This window comes from Brassica napus, chromosome A4 (assembly GCF_020379485.1).
Source record: "Brassica napus cultivar Da-Ae chromosome A4, Da-Ae, whole genome shotgun sequence".
Lineage (NCBI taxonomy): Eukaryota > Viridiplantae > Streptophyta > Magnoliopsida > Brassicales > Brassicaceae > Brassica > Brassica napus.
In genome coordinates, this window is record NC_063437.1 from 2,145,614 (window position 1) to 2,169,189 (window position 23,576).

At 35.1% G+C, this 23,576-nt stretch overlaps 5 protein-coding genes and 1 pseudogene across 7 annotated transcripts; 4 read left to right on the forward strand and 2 right to left on the reverse strand.

The window, feature by feature from the left end:
- The first annotated feature begins 1,212 nt into the window (after positions 1-1,212).
- LOC111214985 (probable aquaporin SIP2-1) lies at positions 1,213-3,303 on the forward strand. Of its 2 annotated transcripts, XM_048777932.1 has the most exons (4): positions 1,241-1,776; positions 2,626-2,886; positions 2,970-3,130; positions 3,181-3,303. In XM_048777932.1, exons 1-4 carry the CDS (start codon positions 1,489-1,491, stop codon positions 3,269-3,271), a joined length of 801 nt encoding a protein of 266 aa, XP_048633889.1. In that variant the 5' UTR covers positions 1,241-1,488; the 3' UTR covers positions 3,272-3,303. The 2 variants fall into 2 exon arrangements, with proteins under 2 accessions (XP_022573641.1, XP_048633889.1); XM_022717920.2 differs by having other exon boundaries at positions 1,213-1,776; positions 2,970-3,254.
- LOC125608081 (magnesium-protoporphyrin IX monomethyl ester [oxidative] cyclase, chloroplastic-like) lies at positions 3,303-3,709 on the reverse strand. The gene is made up of 2 exons (XM_048777934.1): positions 3,674-3,709; positions 3,303-3,603 (listed from the first exon to the last, which is right to left on the reverse strand). The coding sequence occupies exons 1-2, from the start codon at positions 3,689-3,691 to the stop codon at positions 3,340-3,342; spliced, it is 282 nt and encodes a 93-aa protein (XP_048633891.1). The 5' UTR covers positions 3,692-3,709; the 3' UTR covers positions 3,303-3,339.
- A 641-nt stretch (positions 3,710-4,350) lies between these two features.
- LOC111214986 (50S ribosomal protein 5, chloroplastic) lies at positions 4,351-5,260 on the forward strand. Its single transcript, XM_022717921.2, has 2 exons — positions 4,351-4,558; positions 4,788-5,260. The coding sequence occupies exons 1-2, from the start codon at positions 4,483-4,485 to the stop codon at positions 5,123-5,125; spliced, it is 414 nt and encodes a 137-aa protein (XP_022573642.1). The 5' UTR covers positions 4,351-4,482; the 3' UTR covers positions 5,126-5,260.
- A 383-nt stretch (positions 5,261-5,643) lies between these two features.
- On the forward strand, positions 5,644-9,209 carry LOC111215320 (heavy metal-associated isoprenylated plant protein 45-like). 2 transcript variants are annotated; one of them, XM_022718782.2, is made up of 3 exons: positions 5,644-6,828; positions 6,925-7,000; positions 7,090-9,209. In XM_022718782.2, the coding sequence occupies exons 1-3, from the start codon at positions 6,781-6,783 to the stop codon at positions 7,440-7,442; spliced, it is 477 nt and encodes a 158-aa protein (XP_022574503.1). In that variant the 5' UTR covers positions 5,644-6,780; the 3' UTR covers positions 7,443-9,209. The 2 variants fall into 2 exon arrangements, with proteins under 2 accessions (XP_022574503.1, XP_048633890.1); XM_048777933.1 differs by lacking the exon at positions 5,644-6,828 and having other exon boundaries at positions 6,856-7,000.
- A 138-nt stretch (positions 9,210-9,347) lies between these two features.
- Positions 9,348-10,343, reverse strand: LOC111214987 (calmodulin-binding protein 25-like). The gene has a single exon (XM_022717922.2). It carries the CDS (start codon positions 10,209-10,211, stop codon positions 9,510-9,512), a length of 702 nt encoding a protein of 233 aa, XP_022573643.1. The 5' UTR covers positions 10,212-10,343; the 3' UTR covers positions 9,348-9,509.
- A 10,525-nt stretch (positions 10,344-20,868) lies between these two features.
- Positions 20,869-23,427, forward strand: LOC111215321 (annotated as a pseudogene).
- Positions 23,428-23,576: the final 149 nt, after the last annotated feature.

Below are 23,576 nucleotides of genomic sequence, written 5' to 3' on the forward strand. Positions count from 1 at the left end.
TTTACGAAAAGTAAATGAGATGACATGGCAATTTCGGGTTTTCTGATTGGTTGATTTTTCTATCCTATGTGGACACCCTCTCCATGGCTTATATCCCCTTTTAGTATAGTATAGATTAATTATTCACTTGTAAATTTTCTAAAGTTAAGAAATAAGTTCTTTAGATATCTTTAAAACTGTGTTTCAAAAAAAAAAGATATTTTAAATTCAATTTAAGGAAATTAAATTTTGGTCACCAATCCAATGTTTTAAATTTCACCGTGTGATCATTTTCGGCGTTTCGTTGCCGTCTTCCAAAACGCTAACGCTTTTTCCTTGATAATTTTCCAGTTACATAATTCCTGGGCTAATCTATATATAGAGATGGCATTTGGTACCACCCGCCCCGCATTGGCCCGCCCCACTGCGGTCTCTCTCTCCGGCGGTTCTTTGCGGGTAAGCCCGCCGTGACCCGCGGTACTTAAACCTCTGCCCAAACCCGCCCCGCTTACTACATAGGACATTGCGGGCTGGCCCGCGGGTATGCAAAACATGATGTTTCATTGGGGTGAGCTTGAGAAGATGTTGTTGTTGTTGTTGTTGCACGGTGCAACTTGCTTCGGACGAGGAGATGGAGAGTTCCAGTGGAAGCTCGAGGAAGGAGAGAAGCTCCAGTGGTGGTGGAAAGAAGATGGAGAGAAGCTCTGATGGTGGTCTTAGTCGAGGAGAAGAAGAATCGGTTGGTGGTGCTGCTCCTCTGGTGCTCGTTGGTGGAGTCGTGCTGTAGAGAACCCTGATCGCCATTTTCGTCTCTTGACTCTTTTTTTTCAGGTGTAAAGACAGCAAATGAGGAAGTGGTCGCGGGTTATGTCGACCCCGCAAGACCCGCTGAGCGTAGACCGCAAAAGCCCAAACCCGCATGACACTTACCCGCGAGACCCGCTTTTAAATGGGCTTCGATTACCTTTACCCAAATCCGCCCCGCATGGGTCTTGTACGGGCCAGGCCCGCGGGCTGCGGTCAAAATGCCATCTCTATCTATATATTAGGCTTATATGCTAAAAGTCCATGAGCCCAAATTGAATTCGAATATTAAAAAATCTATCAACGCTGTAAAAATATTTTCCTCACCAGCTACCATGTTTGGACCCAGTAAATGTTTTTCTACCGTCTCCCTCCCTAGCCTCTCCTTCATGTAGCCAACAAGCTCTATCATCGTTTCCGAAGTATGAAAATCTTTTTCTTTAATCTCATGACAACAAAGCCAAAGATCAGACAGAACAAAACAAAACCTTTATTGTCGGAAGCTGACTCACCACCATATTATTATTATTAACCAATAACACAAACGTCTCTAGCGTCAATTATGTGCTAAATTCACAAACCGCTAATAACCAATCATAATCTCGATCTCTTCTCTTTCATCCAACATCTCCAACCATAGACAAGGCTTCCTGCTTTACGATCATTCTGTGAATCTTTTCTTGTTTCTCATCGTTGGAATCGAAAATGGGTCGAATCGGTATAGTGGTTTCTGATCTTGTGCTGTCCTTTATGTGGACATGGGCAGGAGTTCTTGTCAACATCTTAGTTCACGGAGTACTCGGATTCAGCCGGAAAGATACCACCGGCGAGATCGTCCGGTATCTCTTCTCCGTCATCTCCATGTTCGTCTTCGCATTCCTTCAGAAACTCAGCAAAGGTGGACTTTACAACCCTTTAACCGCTTTGGCTGCTGGTGTCACCGGTGGCTTCAGCAATTTCATCTTCACCGTCTTGGTTCGAATCCCCGTTGAGGTAATGATGATGAATAACAATTATACATTAACTCATGATGATCATGTTTTTTTCTTTTGGTTCTAAAGACTTCATTTTGAGATCTTTTGTTCTGTTTTTGTTATTACAAGTAGAAAAGATGAATCTTTGTTGTTTTTTGTTATTGCATGTAGAATAGATGAATCTTTTGTTCTGTTTTTTTGTTATTACAAGTACAAGTTCTGTTTTTTTTTATTACAAGTAGAAAAGATGAATCTTTTGTTCTGTTTTTGTTATTACAAGTACAAGTTTTGTTTTTTTTAATTACAAGTAGAAAAGATGAATCTTTTGTTCTGTTTTTGTTATTACAAGTACAAGTTCTGTTTTTTTTATTACAAGTAGAAAAGATGAATCTTTTGTTCTGTTTTTGTTATTACAAGTAGAAAAGATTAATCTTTTATATTGTTTTTGTGATCTTTTGTTCTGTTTTTGTTATTACAAGTAGAAAAGATTAATCTTTTATTCTGTTTTTGTGATCTTTTGTTCTGTTTTTTCTTATTACAAATAGAAAATATGAATATTTTGTTCTGTTTTTGTGGTCTTTTGTTCTGTTTTTGTTATTACAAGTAGAAAATGATGAATATTTTGTTCTGTTTTTTGTGATCTTGTGTTCTGTTTTTCTTATTACAAGTAGAAAACATGAATCCTGTGTTCTGTTTTTTGTGATCTTGTCTTCTGTTTTTTCTTATTACAAGTGGAAAATTGTGTTCTGTTTTTGTGATCTTTTGTTTTGTTTACAAGTAGAGAAGATGAATGTGATCTTTTTGTTCTGTTTTTGTTATTACAAGTAGAAAATGATTAATATTTTGTTCTGCCTCTTTTTGTTTTCAGGTGATAGGATCAATCCTTGGGGTGAAACATATCATTCATGTTTTCCCTGAGATTGGGAAAGGACCAAAACTAAACGTAGCAATCCATCACGGCGCTTTAACCGAGGGGATACTAACATTTTTTATTGTCATGCTCTCGCTGGGACTAGCAAGGAAGATCCCTGGAAGTTTCTTCATGAAGACTTGGATTGGTAGTATTGCTAAGTTAACTCTCCATGTTCTTGGAGCTGATCTAACCGGTGGATGCATGAATCCAGCAGCGGTATCAACCCCAAAGGAGTCTTTGTGATTGTGATGTGTTTGTCTTTAGCTCTTTGTTTATTTGATTGTGTGAGATTTTTGCAGGTTATGGGATGGGCCTATGCACGAGGTGAACATATAACACAAGAGCATCTACTTGTGTATTGGCTAGGACCTATCAAGGCTACGTTGCTGGCTGTTTGGTTCTTCAATGTTGTGTTTAAGCCTCTCACCGAAGAAGAAGAGAAACCTAAGGCTAAAACTGATTGAGTAATAGAGGTTTAGCTTTCATATGCAATCATCCTCTTCTTATTAGATTTCATAATGTGTTTTTGTATGTAGCAAACTCAACTGTAACAATCAGTTCAATAAAATCTGAATTTTGGCTAATACAATGTGCAATGTGATTGATAGAGAGCAGTAAAAGTATTTTGGTTCATAAAATTCCAAGAAATCAAGAACCAGCCTCAAAAACTTAATAGACAAGATTAGGCTCAAACTCAGCAAAGTCAACAGATCCAGACTCAACAGGAGGCATGAGATAGGCAGCCAAGATCTCAGATACTAAACCAGCAATGAGAGGAATCCTCTTGAGGTTCTTGACAAAGGAAGGATCGTCTGTTTGTCCTACAGCCATCAGCTTCTCATTGATCACAACCATTCTATCTAGCTTCCTCTTGAACTCAGGGTTCTCAACATCCAACACTGCCGGGAATATTCTAGCCGTGGTTCGGTTTGTCTGAATCAAAACTCCCAACATTTTCAGACACAAAGCTTACTATTAGTCTCCTGGTTTCAAGTTATTTTACCTCAATGATGACGTGCATGTCAAACTCCTTTGTGTTTAAACCAATATACCTTCATAGAAATCAGTTCTTTGACAATCGTTGAGGTACATTGTCACATAAACCTACAAAACCAATCATCTTACCGGTTAGGCCACACCATTTGGAAGTAGAGAGTTAAAGTGTTTACTCACTGAGAGGTAGAAGAAACGAGACCAGAGCTTGGCTTGCCAGTCATTGAGGAACTGAGGCTAAGCTTTAGAATTCGGTTATTTTGATCAAAGAAATCTAATTCTAACCAAAAAAAAATTGGTTCAGTTTGGTTTCTTTTTAATTCGGTTTCAAATTTTTTTTACAGAAATTAACTGAAATATTCTATTTTAGTTAAGTTTCTTGTTAAAATTTGAAAATTTTGATCATGTTATTTTTTTCGGTTAGTTTGGTTTGGATTTTGTTTGATTCAGAATTTTGATCTAAATTTATAGTTTTGGTTAAAAATATAGAAAACCAAACTAACCGATTATTACATACCGGACCGAAAAATCAATTTTTTCAATTGCCGAACTGAACCGAAACTTTATAACCCAACTGAACCGAAAAGTGCCTTGCTGAAATAATTGACTTTTTTTCTAAAACACATCAAAGCTAAACCGGACTCTAACAATTAAATAGCAAAAATAGAATCTAAACCAAAGTGCAAACCGGATTGAACCGGATCAAATCCAATCCGTTCGTTAATAAGACGGACGGAGAGAGAAGGTGAAACAAAAGCCTTATCCAGAAACCAAACTTCAAATGACTGTCTGAAGGCGAAATTCTTCAATTCGAAGAAGATGTCTCTTCTCTGTTTCAATCCTCTCGCTCCTCTCTCTTCTCAAAGGCTTCAGCTTTCGTCTTCCGCTTCACCAGGTACGCAGCTTCACTTGTTTCTCTAGTCATCTCACGTATTGCTTTCGCTTCAAATCTCCATTACAGACCCAAGAAACTAAAAAGCTTCTTCCTTTGTTTAAAAGCTGAAGAGATGGCATTAGATTTTCATTGAGGCATTTCATCGAACACTTTAAGATTAGAATGCTTCTTTGGTTATTTACTTGTGAAAGTTCTGATCTTTTTGGTTTCTTCCTTGTATTGGTTTCAGTTTTCATCCTTAAACCCAATAGAGTCTCACTCAATGGGTACAATTTGAGCATTAGCAATGGAAGAGCAGTGATTGTGAAGGCAGCTGCTTCTGGCGTGGACGGAGCTGAGGCTGAGAGCAATGAGGAACCACCTAAGACTGTTGTTGCTGCTGTTCCTGTGGATAAACTACCGTTGGAATCAAAAGAAGCTAAAGAGAAGATGTTGCTGGAACAGAGGATGAAGATGAAGCTGGCCAAGAAGATTAGGCTAAGGAGGAAACGTCTGGTTCGTAAGCGGAAGTTGAGGAAGAAAGGTCGATGGCCACCTTCCAAGATGAAGAAGCTCAAGAATGTCTAGACATGATGATGATATGACTCTTTGTCTTTGCTGTCTTTTTTTTTTTTTAAGTCAACTTTTCTTGAAATGTTGTTTGTAAACTTTCTGGAACCATTTTTAATGCCTTTTGAAATGCAGCCATTGCTTTTGGATTGATCTCTTTCATTATGAATGGCCCTTCTATAGAACTCAAGTTAAGCAAAAGATGAGCTGCATATGAAGCTGATGCCAAATATGTGAAAATGTGTAAAGGGATGACAGCATGGACAAAGTTAGCAGAAACCAAAATGAGGCAAAGCAAAACAAGTCTAGCAGAAAACATTTTCAGGATATCTTCCACAGGGGCTCCATGAGAGAGGACTGATTTGCTCATCATTTTGACACCGGTTCACAGTGACTTAGACCGGGTCTTAACTGGACACAATCTTTACCAAGCTACGTCATCCAAGGATGGATTATGTTGGAGCCGGAACGGACCGGACTAAGTTAAGCCACTGCAATGTTCCTAATATCTTGTGTTTTCTTCTAGTAACAAAACTATTTTGGTTCAAGAAATGGTTTGTGTTTATGTGTGTTTCTTCTCGTTAATATAGGTAACACAACTCTATAAGGTTTTGTGATATTTCTCGGTAATTTACATACAATAATTCTTCAAAGGTTCATCTTTTTATGTGTATCATATAAATCATATATATTAGCTACGTACTTAAGACCAATTTAAAGGGTAATTCCAGCACATACATGTACGTTTTTAATGGCTTTTCACACTTGTACGTCTATAACGTACATTGATTAGCTGATATATGACTGTAATTGTGTGTATATTTACAAGATTTTGTAAGCAGGAAATCTTGACGTTTTGAATATGATCGACAGACACTTCGGTTCGGGATACAAAAAATAAACACTATATTTCGTTTAAAAAAAAAATTCGAAATTCTTCAGCCTACGAAAATATGTGTTTCACAAAGAATGTCAACATAACTAATATAAGTCACATGCTTCCAAATCATTATTAGTTTTAAATTAATATCTTATTTTTTATATACAATATGTTTAAGTTTCATCATGCAGTAAATTTAACAATATATTTAAAGATGCAACAGGAATAAAGCTTAACGAAGACTTTAGAAAAAACACACACACAATTAGAGATTTCTTCCATCCTAATCGAAGTTAATTTAAAAGGATATTAGCAATTCAAAGAAGCAACAGCTAAGCTATATATTTGATTGGTAAAACATTCATAAGTTTTCGAAATATAGGACAAGTTTATAAAAATCTAAAAATAATTGAATTGAAATAATATTTTTATAGCCATATTTATGTTTATTAAACAGGAAAAAAACCTAGAGCCGAAGCAGAAATGGTAAATCATTACTCTAGTGATAAGACAATAATTAAAGTGAAATAAAATAAGAAGGCAAAGAAATACCCTGGCAACACCGAAACACAAGCTAATGTAAGACTTAAGACATAAGCATTTTGCATCTCACAAGACGCAAACGCGGTTACTTGGAACATAGACCAAGTGTTCCAAAACACACGCAGACATTTACGCCTATATATATAAGCTCGCACATTATATTACTACACAACCAAAAGATCATATTGAAAGCAAAGAAAGATTTTACGACAAAAAGTATAAGGCTCACAGAAATATTTAAGACAAGGCAATGCTTGATTGGATACATGGACACTCTCGGTTTCCCCTCGCTCTATCTGTACGTTGATTTATACCTCTTTGCTCGATGTTCTTCAACACGCCGTTTATTATTTCTTTCGATCTCTCTAATGTATATTTTCTTCTGTTGTTCAAGGTTGTGGAGCTTTTGGTAGATATGGATTGCCAAGGATGTGAAACTAAAGTTCGAAGAGCCATTTCCAAACTCAGTGGTAAGGAAAAAAAATACTAATCCAAACATGGATTTGATTCATATCATAATTTTGGTTTTACTTAATGCAAATATAATGAATATGTGTAGGAGTGAATACGGTAGAGATAGACGTGGATCGACAAAAGGTGACGGTCACAGGGTACATTGATAGGGAAGAGGTACTTAGAATCGTGAAACGAACGGGACGAGCCGCAGAGTTCTGGCCATTCCCGTATAACGGATATTACGGCGGCTATTACACATATCCTTCTCAATATTTGGAACAATCGAATCAGAAAATAAATAATCATGGAGAAAACACTATTTCATACGGTGGGAACTACAATTTCTACGAAGATTCTTCTATCAACGGGTATTATCCTCGTTCACCCCAAAAAGTTGATGAAAATGATATTCATCTCTTTAGCGATGACAATGTACATGCTTGTTTAGTCATGTAATTTTTCTCTCTTTTTTCTTTTCTTTGGTCGTTCTTTTTTTCATTTATTTATTTTTTTAATTCTAGAAAACAAATATTTTATAAATTTTTGTTCCCCTAAAATCTGTTTGATATATTCATTTTATTCAGTGTTAAGGAAAAATATTCGTTTTATTCTTATACATTTATTATAGCAAATCACAAGGTCTTTAACCATTTATAACGCAAAACTAAATATCATTAGGAATATTTGATTGGGCCTAATGTTAAGTACTAATATAAGCCTCATCATGACTTTAGGCCCGATTTTTAATGAGTGTAGTACTACTGTATAGGAATATGTTATACAAGCGCATATCCATCTAAGCTGTTAATGTGTCACTCTTGCTCTCCAATTACAGCGGCGCGTTTGAGGTCGACCATTCTTTTCCTGAATAGCCTAGCGCGTTTCTCCTCAGTCTCGCCTTATAGAACGTAGATAGCGGAATGTCATTCATCGACATGGTTTTAGTTTGTTCCCATCAGCCTTATTTTTGAGCATATGAATTGTTGTGCCCAAACTTGTCGACTTGTATGGTCTTGTCGCATTATTTTCTTATAAGCACTGTAATTTTTTTCAGAAATCATTTGAGGAAACGATATGTGATTCATCACAAAAGCAAAGTCACTCAAGATGAAGGTGGTATAACCCAAGGAAGGTCCAAAGATATGCTTTCACTCTAGCACTTGCAGTATAAAGTTTCTTTACACCATATATCCGATTCCAAGTAAACCTAACACATAAAAAATATTCATTTATGTCGTCCTCATTCGTATATTTAGAAGTCCAAAGACAGACCCACATGAGATGATAGATAAGTGTCTGAATCTGATTAAGTCAAAGTAGATGATGTTTCTCTCATAAACCCCTTCTCAGGTGCACCCAACCACCACCTATACTTGTCACCGTTGCGTTAGTCTTCGTTTCTGACTATATATTATATAAAATCCCTGAGTCAATCCATGGTCCCTTCTTATACTTATTGCCGAGTTAGTAGTAGTCTCTTCCACCGTCCACATGTTCCTAAAATAAGACTCGGATACGAAATTCATTGTGCATAGATCCAACAAAACGATAAGTTCATCCAAACGTAGTGTTCACATTGCTACATCGTTTCAGTATTTGAAGTCTGTTTAAAGTTTACGTTATGTGTTTAATGGGTAAGTTTAATCACAACAAGACATCGGTGTCGTGTAATATAGGAATCAAGTGTTCAAACGAAAGTGACATTTTACTGTCAAAACTAAGAACACGACTGATGATGGATGGATATGATCAATGCTTCCTCTTTTGTAGCATTGACGTTGACTCAGCTTTTAAACTGAGCCTGACCCCAAGGTGGTATTGAAAAAATAAACTTTTAACAACTGCAGATTGCTTGCGACTTTTATCATCCGCTGTAGATAAATTAATAAATAGTCTATTTTTTTATTTTTTTTAATATTTCACAACTTAACCTTTTTGGATTAAATATTCTATTTTCTTTGATTCTTTTGTCTGATCACCAAACCCATTACGAGTGTTTTTAACCTTTTGTTACGATGTAATCTTTTGACTTGGGTTCTAGCACTATCGTTTACTTTGACATGGTCTCACGGGTGTAGTTCGTGGAAGATAACATTCTTTTTTGTATAAACTGTTTAGTTGCACTAAGCTTTTCTTTTGCATCAGTTTCTGGTATTAAAAATTAAAGAAAACTATATGGATTTGTATCAGACTATCAGTAATGAATACATAACTGTGGTGGTGGTAATTTTATCAAAAAAAAAACTGTGGTGGTGGTAACGTATATGATTGTCTTATGTGTGATATTGACAACATGTCCATGGGACCGTCAAGAAAGATATTCTTTAGCTTCTGTATTATTTTGTTAATTGCAACAAAAAAAATTAAAAATTGCCATTAACCATTGATTCATTAATCCCCCAACAGTATGAACAAGAGACTCCATAGCCACAAAGCTCAGGATGATAACAAGATGTTCATAACCAAACACAGAGAGATACAGGGGACTACATCTACAAACACTAACTTATAAATCCGATTCGATCACATAACTTTCCACGACTCAAGCGTCGGGAAGTAACTATCCAGCTCCACGGCGGAGCCACCGCCACCACTAACACCGGCCTTCACCGTACTTGACTGAAAAAACGAACTCGCCGGTGCTGAAACAGAGCTAAAATCGTTGACCATGTTCTCCTGGTGATGGTTCGACAAAAACGACGACGTATCAAGCGTGGGAACAGCCGAGGACGACGGTGGTGGTAGCCTGCTAGCGAGCCTATGCGGCTCCGGTTTCACGATCGGAGGGAAAATGCCGTGGGAGGAAGAGCCGATGAACTTCGCGCCGGTGACTTGCTGAACCATCTGCCGGAAGTTAGCCGCGTCCGCCGTAATAAACGTTGTCTGAGACTTCTTCGTCGAGACTCGAGATCGGCGTTTCGCTGGTTTATCTCCGGCGACGCCAGGACCACGCTTCCGCTTCCCACCACCAGCGCCGGAGATGTCCGGATCTGAGGCGAAGGAGACGTTAGAGAGGGTTTGCGGAGGAGAAAGATCGGAGACGGCGGCGGAGTCGAAGTAAGCCGACGGAGAAAAAGGATCGGTGGGTGTGGATGTGGAGATGGATCTGTGAAGAGCTTTGGCGAGTATGTCACTGTCGTGATCAGGAAGTAACCAGGAGTCGATGTTGAAGCTTTGTCGGAACGACCAAGGCTCAACGCTCGCTAATCCATCAGACGACGCCATGTTTTTACGGAGTATTTTTTTTTAACCACAGTGAAATTCGAGTTCTAAGACGGTGAAAAACGAATATAGAATTTTGGAGCTCTCTTGTTTTTTTTTGTAGGAGTGGGGGATGAAGTTAGAGAGTGAAAGAATGAAGGCGGAGGAGAGATAATAAATAGGACGGCGGAGAGGGGGAGGGTGGAGAGAGAAAACGCGTAGAGAGGAGAGAGAGATAAAGTAAGACACGCGTCAGCAGTGTTGTACGGATGTCTGACTCAGCTCTGTTTGGTCTACGGTCTTAATTGATTAAACCCATGAGTCCATGACCCAACTTATCCCGTATTAATTAACGATAATGACGTCCCCAATCTTCATACTTGAGGTCGGATGTCCAGAGTTATTTTTAGCGTTATTAATTGCATCATTCTTATTCATTTTTATTAAGTTATAAAATTTGTAATCTTATACAATAAAGTAGACTCTGCTCTCTCCTCCTTCCTCCACATCCTCAAATAGAGTGGGGCTTTCTTTGACACGTGGCCTCTCCTTTGAAATTTTCTATTTCGTTGACAAGATTTTAATTGTTGGCTCATTAAAACACATTGAACCAATCACAACTAAACACTCCCACTAAGGGCCCACCTATGTTCTCTGAGTCTTCGTCTTCTCCGTTGCTCAATTTTGCTGCGCCCATGAGTGTTCCTTTGCGAACGTTACTGGTTTTAATTGAATCAGACTTAAAGTGATTACATTAACTTCCTCAGATCATTTAACCCACTACCTCGACTTCAAAGACTCCCCTCTCCATCAGATTTGATAATCCCTAAATCCTGATACTATAAATAAGTCGTGAAGCCCTCTCCAAATCGCACTGCTTCATCATATTCATTTGACTGTTTCGTTACAAACTTTGATTGCGACAATGGTTACCTCTCCGATAATCTTTTCCGATTCTGATGTCGGCCGTGTTCTTCAGCAGTGGTTACAAGGCGTCTCCGTTATTGAGAGGCACGCAACGTCAAGAACGGGGAAAGCTTACGGGGTTGACATGCTACTCCTTGATGAAAAGGTATGTTCCCTCAGTTTCCTTTGCAGATCTCTTTGTATTCTTAGATGCTCACCCTACTTAACTTGGCACCGTTGTTCATGTCTCTGCCTCTTCACTAGGCACTTCTCCAAGGTTCATAACTGTCCATCAAGAAGTTTTGATGTCACCAGAAGCAACAACCTATTTGATTCACTAACGTCACTATCCCAAATTTGTTGGAGGTCAGTACCTTCTCCCCTCCATCTCTGTTAGCAACATGTGGCTGTGAAAATAGCCTCATACTAAAAATGCTATACATGTAAAATAGACACATATCCAGGCCTTCTTAGCTAGGTAGGTGGGGAGAAAATGATCTTCAAGCTCAAAACCAATGAAATTTGCAAGTTTATCGATGTTGACTTAACCAGTTTGGGTGAGGGCGGAATGCTCCAAAAGTTTTACAAAATATGGTGGCGTGAAGAAACTCGAGTCTCTAACGGTGTCGGAACTAAACGCATACGTCGTCAATTCTCCTCCGCATGTACAATCCCTTCATGCTACCTTCTCTCTCTATATGTCACAAAACTATTGCATTACTGAAGGGCCTAGCTTCATCTCATAACAGACAGTTGAGTTTCCCTGCAAGTGCAAAGTTGATGGCATAGAAACCACTAACAGATCATGTTTCTGGCTACATGTGTGTCTTACATGTGCTCTGATGGTGAGAAGCTATTTGCAACTCACACTAATACCACCTGTGGTGCAGGACCAGTGATCCACTCGCCTCCGCTGGATGAAACAACAACAGCTGCACAAGCTACTGTAGGCGGGAGCTCAGTAACAGAACCACCTGTTGCAATGATGGAGTAGGCACTTAATAAACCACACGAGGCTAGCTGCTTTAGTAACTTATATGAAGAGTTTCGTGCCTTTTATGAATCACATGTTGATTTTTATTTTCTTTTCTTTGTACCGACATTTGATATTGATGCTACATATATGTACACTTTAATATTAGTAATTTTTTTTTGTAAACTAATATTAGTCACTCAACCCACAACAATTCCTTGAAATACCACTTCAAACCGTACAAATAATATTCATATACTTCAACTTTCACGACGGCTCAAGTAGCCACTTCCCACTAATTATATATCATTATCCACAGAACATGATAAAACCAAACATGAAATCAGCGGCACACACACAATCTCACAAATAAGCAGCTAATGGCTTTGTAAGTAACAACCAGTTTTGATGTACTCTTGCACAAAAAAAAAAAAAATTTTGATGTGCTCACAAATATTTTTCCTGACACTTTTTCTTTTGAAAATAATTCTCTAAGAAATTAGGGTCCAAATTTTGTTAAATATAGCTATAATTTTGGAGAAAAAAATCTAAGCCAGGGTCCATAATTTACATAAGACGGGCCTGCTGTCATCATATTGTTTTCCTCAATAACTCTTATTGAGATGTTGTTAGAAGAATATATACTAATATATTTCATATATAACAAATGTGCAAATGTCATTAAAACGAGAGCAAATTTTCAAAATCAACATTATCCATAGGATGAGCTCCAATAGCAACTAAAATATTCATCTTACTGGGAAAAAAATCTTAAGGCACTTCTGAACAAAACATCTCTCAAGCATATGTCTGATACGCCCAACCAAGTTATAGACATGTTACATATTTTACTTTACTTTACCATAAAACGAAACGGAGCCACAGGTTCATCGTAGTTGCATTTTCATTAATGAGCTGCATGAGTTATATATTTGAACAGCTTCGTCAGTGTACGTTTTTAAAAAAACAAAGTATTTTTAAAAATTTAAGAAATCCAATATTCAAAAATTTCCTTAACCAAATATATCATACCTTCTAATCTGACCAAAAAAGTGTTTAAAACAATATTGTGGAACCACAATCAAACATGAAATTTAACACACAATTAAAAAAATATATTAAAATACTACACATATAAATACATGCAAATGCAAAAAAAAAAAGAACGCATTTCCATTAAAAATATAATTGAAATGAATATTGAAAAAATAGTGTAATGTCAGAAAAAGTAGTTGATAACAAATAAAAATCCAAATTATAAACAAATGTCAAATGTTAACAAAACAAATATATATGATATAATTAGAAAACAAATTATATTTATTATATTCATGAGTTTAAAGTAATTTTTCAAATGTTTTACAAAATTAATATATACTTTAGTATGAAATAATTTTTAATGTAAATTCACCCGCCCGTAGGGCGGGCCAACCCCTAGTGCAATATATTTTGTTGCTTTTACTCCCTCTATTTTTTAATACATGACATTTTAGAGAAAAAAATTGTTCCAAAATAAATGACGTTTTTAATTTTTTAATTTATTAATCTTTTTGTTATATCACCATAAATATTATATCTTCTATTTTGTTATTAATTGATTTGTAATTAGATGAATAATTAATGATGTTTTTGTTAAGAAAATGTAAAAAAATGTAAGAAAATGTAAGAAAATAAATATTTTTAATCTGTGTGTATAGCTCTAATTATAGTTTTTAGCTCTAATTATAGTGCGACATTGTACACTTATCTAACTTTTTTTGTGTCTGTCTAAATCTTATACCAACCTACAAACAATGAAACAAACATACATATCTAAGATTGCAAGGAAGAACTTTAAAATAATATTTGATAATAAATCCAACCATCCATGGTTTGACCCATTCAACAACTATACTACGTACGTTATTGAGTCACTCTCCTTTAACGTTCTACACTAGATACCAAGAGTTTGACCTATTCAATGTTTCTTGATATTTCCTTTATTTTAAATTGCAAATTTTCCTATTGTCAATGGGTAAATAAAATCTAAGTTAAAGTTGAGTAATTTCATATAGTGGTTTTAACAATGACAACACCAAATTTTTCCTGATAAAAATTGACAGCATAAAATATACACAAACACTGGTTATATTTTATTGACGATCACTATGATATTTAAACCCTAAACATGTAGTTTTTCTCAATTGATCCTGAACAATCTATAAATTAATTAAAGCAATTTTTACATATGTTGAGTCAAAGTCATAAGGTTATGGACTTTTACTTCCACCAAAAACTGCCAATTTATACTCTTTTTATATGTTTTATATTGTATAATAAAGGTGAATATTTCCAAATCAACACTGATATACAGCAAAGTCGGATAATTATCTATTTAAAATATTAACTAGAATATATATATAGTTATTAAAATGTTGATATGAATTCTCCAAATACTGACAAATCCCCCCCCCCCCAACTTCAAATTTCGACATATTTCTTCTACCCCGTAATAAAAACATATTTCAACAGAAGAAAGAAAGTCTTTTACTGTATATAGTAGCTGAATTATGCTTTATAAATGAGACATTGATTTGGGATCAAGTAGATTCTGAATAAATATTTAAAAGGATTGGGCTTTATAGTTAGCATGATCCCCAATGTGAATGCTATTTGATACCATGTGAAACTTTATCTGAGAACATATTAAATCATGAATTGCTTTTTAATTTTCTTACACATGCATGGACTATACTGGACATCTATTTCTTTAAAATTTATAATCCTATCACATACATGCAAATTAAATTAATTAGTAGTATGTAACTGAAACTAACAAGTGTGTCAAAAGCGATACTTCTTTTTCAAAAGCACACTTGTTATAAGTGTAGTTTGTATTATTATATGTTCTAAAATTATAAATGAAACTGTAACGTGGGAGTCGTGACTGACTATGAGACTTTTGCATGAATCATGCATGGGGTATCTGAAATGATTATTCGCCTCGCCATCTTTTTTCTTTATGCAAAACGCGTCTCACGTCTCCCTATGTCTCATCCTGCTCGTTATCTTTACAGTGTTCACCTCCGACCCATTCTTATTTTTCTCCTTTTTCTTTTCAATAAGAAAAGAAAAACTAATTCATTTGCACATGTCTTTGTTTTTTATATTCTATAACCTATCAAATAGTCTTTTCTTTTCCTTTTGCTGAATAATTATCTTTATAGTTATAATATTGCATGTATATATCTGTATATGTGTATCTAACTAAAATAGATCAGATTAACTTTTGTTAACCTCTTATTATATATCCGTCAAGTTCACTAAAGTAGAAGCCTCCATTGAAAAAGAAAAACATTTTAATGTTTTAGTGATTGATTAGATTAGATTTTAAATTTTGTAACATTTTAATGGTACAAAAAGCTTCCGTATTATTTGTGCAACTTCTCTTCTTGTTGATTTCACTTGCTAATTATTTAGCACAAATGTTTAAATCATACTATATAATAAGTCGTGATTTTCAGTATTCCCTTACAACTTGTCGCGTGCCTCTTTCATCGCAAGTTCCTAGTATTGTCAATCGCAGAATCTTGGTCTTGTGATGTCAAATAAAAATAATATTCTACTCTACTTCATCTGTTTCCAATCAGATATATTTCGTCTGGAAATGTACCTAATTATGTTATTCTAAACTCAAAATCTTGATTATCACAAGTATGAAATTTGAGAACACATATGATACTAATAAAGCTAAAGTCTCATTTTTCTATATAGTTTTCATTCTCATTACTACGTGAATATTTCATATCTCAATCTCAGTTGAACTGAATGCAATAGATATCTTTGTTTAATGCAATTACACATGGTACCAGTACCACCAGTATCACTTGTAATCGTTATCAATAAAACTCTTATACTACCGTTTTATATTTACTAGAGATTTTTTCCGCGCTTCGCGCGGATTGTGTCTTATAAATTTATTTTATTTATAATATTATTTGTCGGTTTGTTTCTTTTACATTAATTTTTTGTTTTTCCAATGTTAGTTTTTCTTAATTTCAATTTATATGTTTATAGTTTTTCTTTTTTTCTGGTTGTAGATGGAGAATTATATTTTTTATTGATAGTTTTTGAATGTGACATAAACTTTTTGAAATTTGAAAATAATGTTATATATAGTACAATTAACACATTAAAGAAGAGAAACATATTTAAGCACATTTTATACAGGTTTTATATAAATAATTTTAAACATTATATATGTATATATTATAAGTTTGAAACATGTAAATGCTTTCTAAAGTTAAATACTTGTTCTGAGTTTACATAACTTATCGAAAGTTTTATCTTTTTTAAATTTAAATCACAGAAAAAAAATCAAAAAGTCAGTATAGATGGGTTTTCTTGGGCTTTTAAATCAATACTGAAAATTTACATGAATCATATAACAACAGTTTTATAAACAACTCGATAAAATTTGACCGAGCCAAAGATTTTCACACAATATGTTCTTTCTTCTTCAAATTGCGAAGAGCCTATAGGCACAAGAAAAAAATCATAATTTTTGTTTTCACTTATATAACATTTTTTTTCCTTTACACACGGAATTTATTACACTGCTATAAGCAATTGAGAACTCTATTCATATAAGATTCACATCTATGCATTTTGACAAAGAAGAATTTTAGCCATCTTTAGTTTCGGAATGAATCAACTTCAGTCATATACACTATATTTTCTCTATGATTCAAATCTTACAATTTTAATATATGTGCAGATTTCCATGTGAAAAAACACGCACGCCATCTATCGTTCAACCTATTACTTTTTCCAAAGTAAACACTATAATCCTCGTTTGGTTAGCTCCACAAACTAATCTCTTTGGATCAGTGTAACCTTTCAGAAAATGATAATCTTAACATCTTACAAAAAAAAACAACAAATATTAACTTATTGATATGAATATATATTATTTTAAATCATTATAGTGGACGAAGAAAGCACCATAATTTGTACAACAAATTTTCTTAGATTCACTTCATCATATTCACCATTTTACCATTTTAATTACATAATTTTATATGAGCTTCTTCACCTTTCCCGGTTATTTTCTCTTTATTTATAACTACAATATAAAGTTATAAACTATATATATATTATAAATTAATAATTTATTTACTCTTAAAGTAACGATTAAAAATAGAACATAATTCAATATAGATATATGATTCTATTAATAAATTAGCAGTTACAAATTTGAAATTTTTAGAAATATCAAAAATTTTATATTAGTTAATTATCTTCTAAATGACATTTATTTTTAATTCTTTTTGGATGAGAATATTTTGGCTGAGGTGGATAGCCTCAAAAGCCTTGAATTTAGTCCCTTTTATATAGTAGGATAAGTCATGAAAGAGGTAACAACAATTGGTATTGAAAGCATTAATCCATTAATTTTTTTGTGCGCCGCTGTTTTTTATCATTACTTCTTGATCTTTTAACTCCCTTAAATATTTTCAGTATTTGTTATTGCATCTTCTTTTTCTTTTCTTTTTTGTAAAGAATTATTGCCTCTTCTTCTTATGAATTTATTTGGTAAGCATATTAGTTCACTGCGCTGGCAAAAATTAACATTTAATCGAAGGGTAATATATTGCGTGGTCAGTATGAATCTAATTGCGTGAAGAAAACTATCTTGGTTTATCAATATATATCCAAATTGTATGGATCAAAAAATTTAATATATAAAGCCAGACAATTCATTTTGTGTTTTTGATCTAAAGAGAAGAAGTGGACCATAAGAAGAAGAAAAAAACAGATGGACCAATCTTTTACATAGCTCTCCTTGTTGTGCCTTTGATTTTAGTGGTCAATTATTGAAGTCATCAAATTTGGATGACGTAGGCATTGTTCTATCGATTTTATTCGTTTAGGTACAATCATTAAGGGTTTCGCATCATAAGCACAAAAATAAAATAAGTAATCAATTAACATCACATAAACTTATAAAGTTTTAAGATATCTTTTATATGATATTTTACCATAAACATACAAATTAAGAAATAGTTTATTTATATTAAAAACACTTGATGACAACAAAAATAACCAAAAGTAATTAATCATTGCTATTCTGAACAAATAAGACAAAAAAACACACATTAACTTTTAATATTTTAATCATTTATTTTAATACTTTTACATAAAAAAATTCAAAACATCATACAAATTGACCAAATTTTTTTAATAAAATTTTATATAAAAAACGGGAGTAATTTTTACCCAGTTTTATCCGTTTAGAAATATATCACTTTTTAACACATAAAAACGAAGAGTTTAAAAAGAAACACATAAAACATACTACTATATTTTAAAATGAACTGTTTGTTCATATATTAACAGTTAAAATGATTTTCGTTTATTTAAGAAATTGATACTTATAAAAGTTATAAATAATAACGAGTCAGCACACAATATTAGTTGTACAACACTTGCATAGTCCCGATCATTGACAATTAACCATTCTGAGAAGCTGAGAAACACATCAATATCAGCAACTAAGACCTATAACTTTTTTCATTTAGTCAGCTTGGTGTCAATTAAATAATACTATTAGTAGTAATATTAGTTTACTACGATCTTAGATATTCGAATTCGTTGCGACGACTCACCTGCGTTCAAGAGGTCTCTTTCACCAATGAAACTGCTTAATTATAGGTCAATGAATTTTGAAACTCATTTTACTCTCTGTTCGAAACTTTTATATATTTTTTGTTCTTGGTTAAAGGAAGTTTATATCATCCCAATTAAGATTTACTTACATTGGTAAATTGTAATATGAGTTAAGTGGGTCTCAAGTAGAAAGCAAAACCCACCAAAAAAATCAGATTATGGATAATTTTCCTACGAAATGCTATCTGTTACATTTTGTACCATTATGCTCATAATTTTAAATACACCAAAATAAAATAAAAGTGGAAAGTCTTACTGATTTATAGTCATTAGAAAAATACAGCACTGTCTTTTATTATGGGAGGAACAAAAGTCAAGAGACGCCAGCGATGGCGTCAGCTTTTAGAAACGATGTAATCATGATGGTATCATGACGAGAGGCGTTTAAATTATACTAATGTTTATATTAGTTATTATTTGTATAGTTTAATGTTAAAATAATTCAAAACTGATCGATAAAAAAGCAAAGTTTGAAACAAAAAGAGAGAGGGACACGTGAGAATGTTGACTCGAAGGAGCGGTCATGTCAGATGCATTGCGCCCAAAGTTTCTTCATGGCTCCCGAGAACTGCCCACTCTTGTTGCCCAAGCTGCTTGCGCCTTAAAACAATTAAGATTCCTTTTCTTTTCCTAAAAAAGTCTGCCATATTGTCTCTTTTTATAGAAAAGCAATTAAATCTGATATGTAGTAGGACCAGTTGAGTTTAACATCTTTCACATGAATGGGCTAATTAAATCTGGGCCCAATTGGTAGAACTAGGCTCTTCGCTGAAACTGAATTGCTTCTGGGATTTGTCTTAACAAGTTGGATTGACTGTGGGGAAAGAACTATTTTTTGCTTTTGGTAAAATCCTATTAGGATGTACCCTGTTCAAAACCGCAGTCCCCTAGACGTTGTTTGGAGCTTGACCACAGACGAATATGACCAAATCGGTGAAGTAAGATATTGATCTGTGTTGACCAGTGTAATTTCTCCACCCGCGTTGATCCGTGTAATTCCTGCATTGATCCGCATAAATTTTTTTTAACCGCATAAAGTTGAAATGCGGTTTATTATTTTTATTCATTATCGATAGATTTGTGTAATTATACATTACCAAATAATTACAATTAGCTATCAAATCGAAAACCATTATTCAAACCCAAAACAAACACATACATACTAGATTTGAGGAATTTTCCGTATCAAATAAATTCTTATCTAAATGTTCGACAAATCAAAAAGAGACTGTTTAAGATTATCTATAAAAAATTATATAATTATGTCTAAGAACTTATGTCATCATGTTTAAAATTAGCTAAACATATTATAAATATATTAAAATATATTTAAAATTAGACCCCGAGTACTTTCTGATTTTTGGTAAATCTCTAGGGGCCGTCTTACTGTCGACTAGCGCCTAGCACAGTTTCGAATATGGGATGTACTATTAAATCTAAGTTGGGATTATCAGCGAAGAACTATGATGGAACCATTTATGAATGCCTACGTGTCAGCAAACCGGTAGACGACTAAGATGAGGTTGGAGTTGCTGACTTGCTGCATTAAATGTTGTTTATTGCAAGAATTAAGTTTCATTATCTTGGTTTTAGAGACAATATCCATGTTTGTTTACAACAGCAACAACAATTTGTTGTACGAGCTATTAATCACAATGACTTAGAATTTTAGTCATACTAGTTCTTTTAGAATTTTGATTCAACATTTAAATGATAAATAAAAAAAACAACAAATTACGTGTGATCGGTATACGAATAACCAAGCGATTAATCACAATGACTAACACTAGCAGAAACACCATTAAAAACGAACGAACAATAGTGATATTTAATTATAGTCTGCCTACTTTTAAACGTACATGATCTAAATAACCTTCATATCCAAGTTACATCCAAGTCTTCAGCTAGAAGACATCTCTTTGTGAGTTGTCTCATCGATTTCATCTCATTTGTGAGCTTAGCTCCAATCAAGCATTTTTCCAAGAGAGAAGACAATAGTTTTCTGTGTGCATCCTTGCATCTAGCCCTTTGAGACTGAGTATTATTGTTTGCTTCAGATTTGGAATGAATTCCACTCGGTCCATGCTACGTTATTCTTGTTTTCATTTTTTCGTAAATGGGTGATACGAAACGGACTTATGAAGATGGACCAACAATTGGGCCTCGTTTACTTTATTTATTTAATTATTGTTTATGCCTTTTACACAACTATATGTACTCGAAAACATATCAGAGAAAGGTATCGAATTACGATCATAATCAAAACTGGGTTAAACCCTAATTTCTTCCTCTCTCGATTCTCTTCTCCCCTTGCTCTTCCTCTATCTTCTCCCATTTCTGTTCTACACAGGTAAGCTCAACCCCTGAGCTTATCAATGGGCCTTTTAACTTAAAGCTCAATAATAACATTGGCCTATAGTTTAAATGGTTAGGGGTAAAATGGTAAATTAGGAGACAATACCTCATTCATATGGCGTAGATGAGGAAGAGAATCAGTTTCTTTCGTTTAGGAGAAACCAAAGAGGAGAAAAAAGGAGAAACCAAAGAGGAAAATTTCGAAACCCTAAAATCTCCATATTGATACTCGTCTCCTCCATAATGATTTACACCATTACTAAGAAGAGAGAGCTCGAACCCTCTAACGATGAGGAACAAATTGAAACCAATGATCAGGTTAATCAAGCAAACGGCGATCCAGGTGAGGACGAGCCGATTCAGGATCTATTGGAACCGTTCTCGAAGGAACAGCTTCTAGATCTCCTCAAACAAGCGGCGAATAACCACCCCGACGTCGCGAATCGAATCCGCGAAGTAGCAGACGAAGACCCATCTCACCGCAAGATCTTCGTCCACGGACTCGGGTGGGACACCACAACTGAAACCCTAATCGAAGCTTTCAATCAACACGGAGAGATCGAAGTCCAAAGGCTACGGCTTTATTCTGTTTAAGTCGAGATCAGGCGCTCGCAACGCGCTTAAGCAGCCTCAGAAGAAGATTGGGAGCCGTATGACGTCGTGTCAGTTTGCTTGTAAAGGACCCGTGGTTGAGGGTTTGAGTGTGGAGCATACTCAGAGGAAGATTTATGTTAGTAATGTTGGAGCGGAGCTTGATCCGGAGAGGCTGCTGGCGTTTTTCTCGAGGTTTGGTGAGGTTGAGGAAGGTCCGTTGGGTCACGATAAGTTTACTGGGAGGCATAAAGGGTTTTGTCTTTTTGTGTATAAGAGTGGTGAGAGTGCCAAGATGGCTTTGTAGGAGCCGCATAAGACGTTTGAGGGGCATGTTTTGCATTGTCAGAAGGCTGTAGATGGTCCCAAACAGGGGAAGCAGCAGCAGTTTGACACTCCCAGTCACAACAATCCTCGTTACGGTGCACCTGGTGGTTTTGTGGCTGGTAACCAAGCTGGGATGGGTGCTCCAGCGCAAGGGGTGGACCCAGCTATTGGACAGGCTTTGACTGCTTTGTTAGTGTCGCAGGGAGCTGGTTTGGGGTTTAATCCGGCACTTGGTCAGGCTTGGTTGGGATCATTTGGTACTCACAGTATGTCACCTGGTGCAATACCTAACTATCAGACTCCACCACTTGGCCAGGGCGGTAAAGGCAGAGGGCAACATGGTTTTGGACAATACTCTCCTTACATGAGCCACTAGATGTATCATGTGCCCCCTCAGGTATAGCAATGAATGTCGTCTCCTTAGTATATACTTTACATGGAACCGACACAGGAACTTTCTGTGTCTTAATCTACACGTTTTGCTTCCTGCCAGGTGTGTGTTTGCATCAGTTACATGATAAGAGACGTTACTTTTGCAATTTTCTTTGTAACGGCTTTGTTACTTTTAACTGTTTTTCTGAAGGGTTTTCTGTTTTCGGCTGATTGAGATTTGTGAAAAGGTTTTTCTTATTTTCCTTCAACTGATTGTGCAGATATCCGAAAACAGTGTTTTAATATTGGCTTGGTGATTCTTCTGAAGTTTATTAAGGAGCTGATGCAATTGAAGTCTTTATGAAAAGTTTACTCTTTGGTTGCTCATAAGGCCAAACTCATAAAAGTTTTTATTTTCACCAACTATCTTTTATGCCATTCCTAAAAACTTTGTAGTATTTTCAGATTTAATATCTATATTTTTCAATTTTCTGAAACATCTCTATAGAACTTTCATTTGTAAAACTTAATATCACAACTATTCTCTTGTCTTATCAAATTCTAGTTTTTCCGAATTTTATAAATAAGTTCTTTTCGACCTCTCTGCTTTACGGTTTCATGGTTTTGCGTTCTAAGGGATAACACGGGTATGCTCAGGTGGTTCGGAGCCAAGCCCCTCTTTCCTATCCAGTCTGGAGCCAACTGCTGCTCTTGTATTGGCAATGCCTCAGGTTGTCTCCGAGAGGTCTGGCTCGGAGTGATTCCAAGGTCCTCATGCAAGCTGTTAAAGATCCCACCAACCACATGGGCAAGACGTACATAAGAGATATTCCGGAGCCATGGAGAACTTTGGAGTCTCAGTTTAAATCTGTAGAAGACAAGAAGTTAAAGAATCTTACTGCTGATCTTGTTGTCAAAACAGCCATATATCTTTGCGCTATTAAATTTTTGTATCCCATCTTGGCCAGTGATTGAAACTTGAAAGGGAAAGAAACTATGTTCGTTCTCCGTTGAATCCTATATACTTCAAAATCTGTCTCCAGTGGCAGTTTCACAACACTTTTGAGCTGTGTTTTCTGCAGACTACATGTGAATGTTTGCAGTTACATCTTTACATATCTAGAATGTGCTTTCCAAGTTTTAGTTTACTGAAAGAT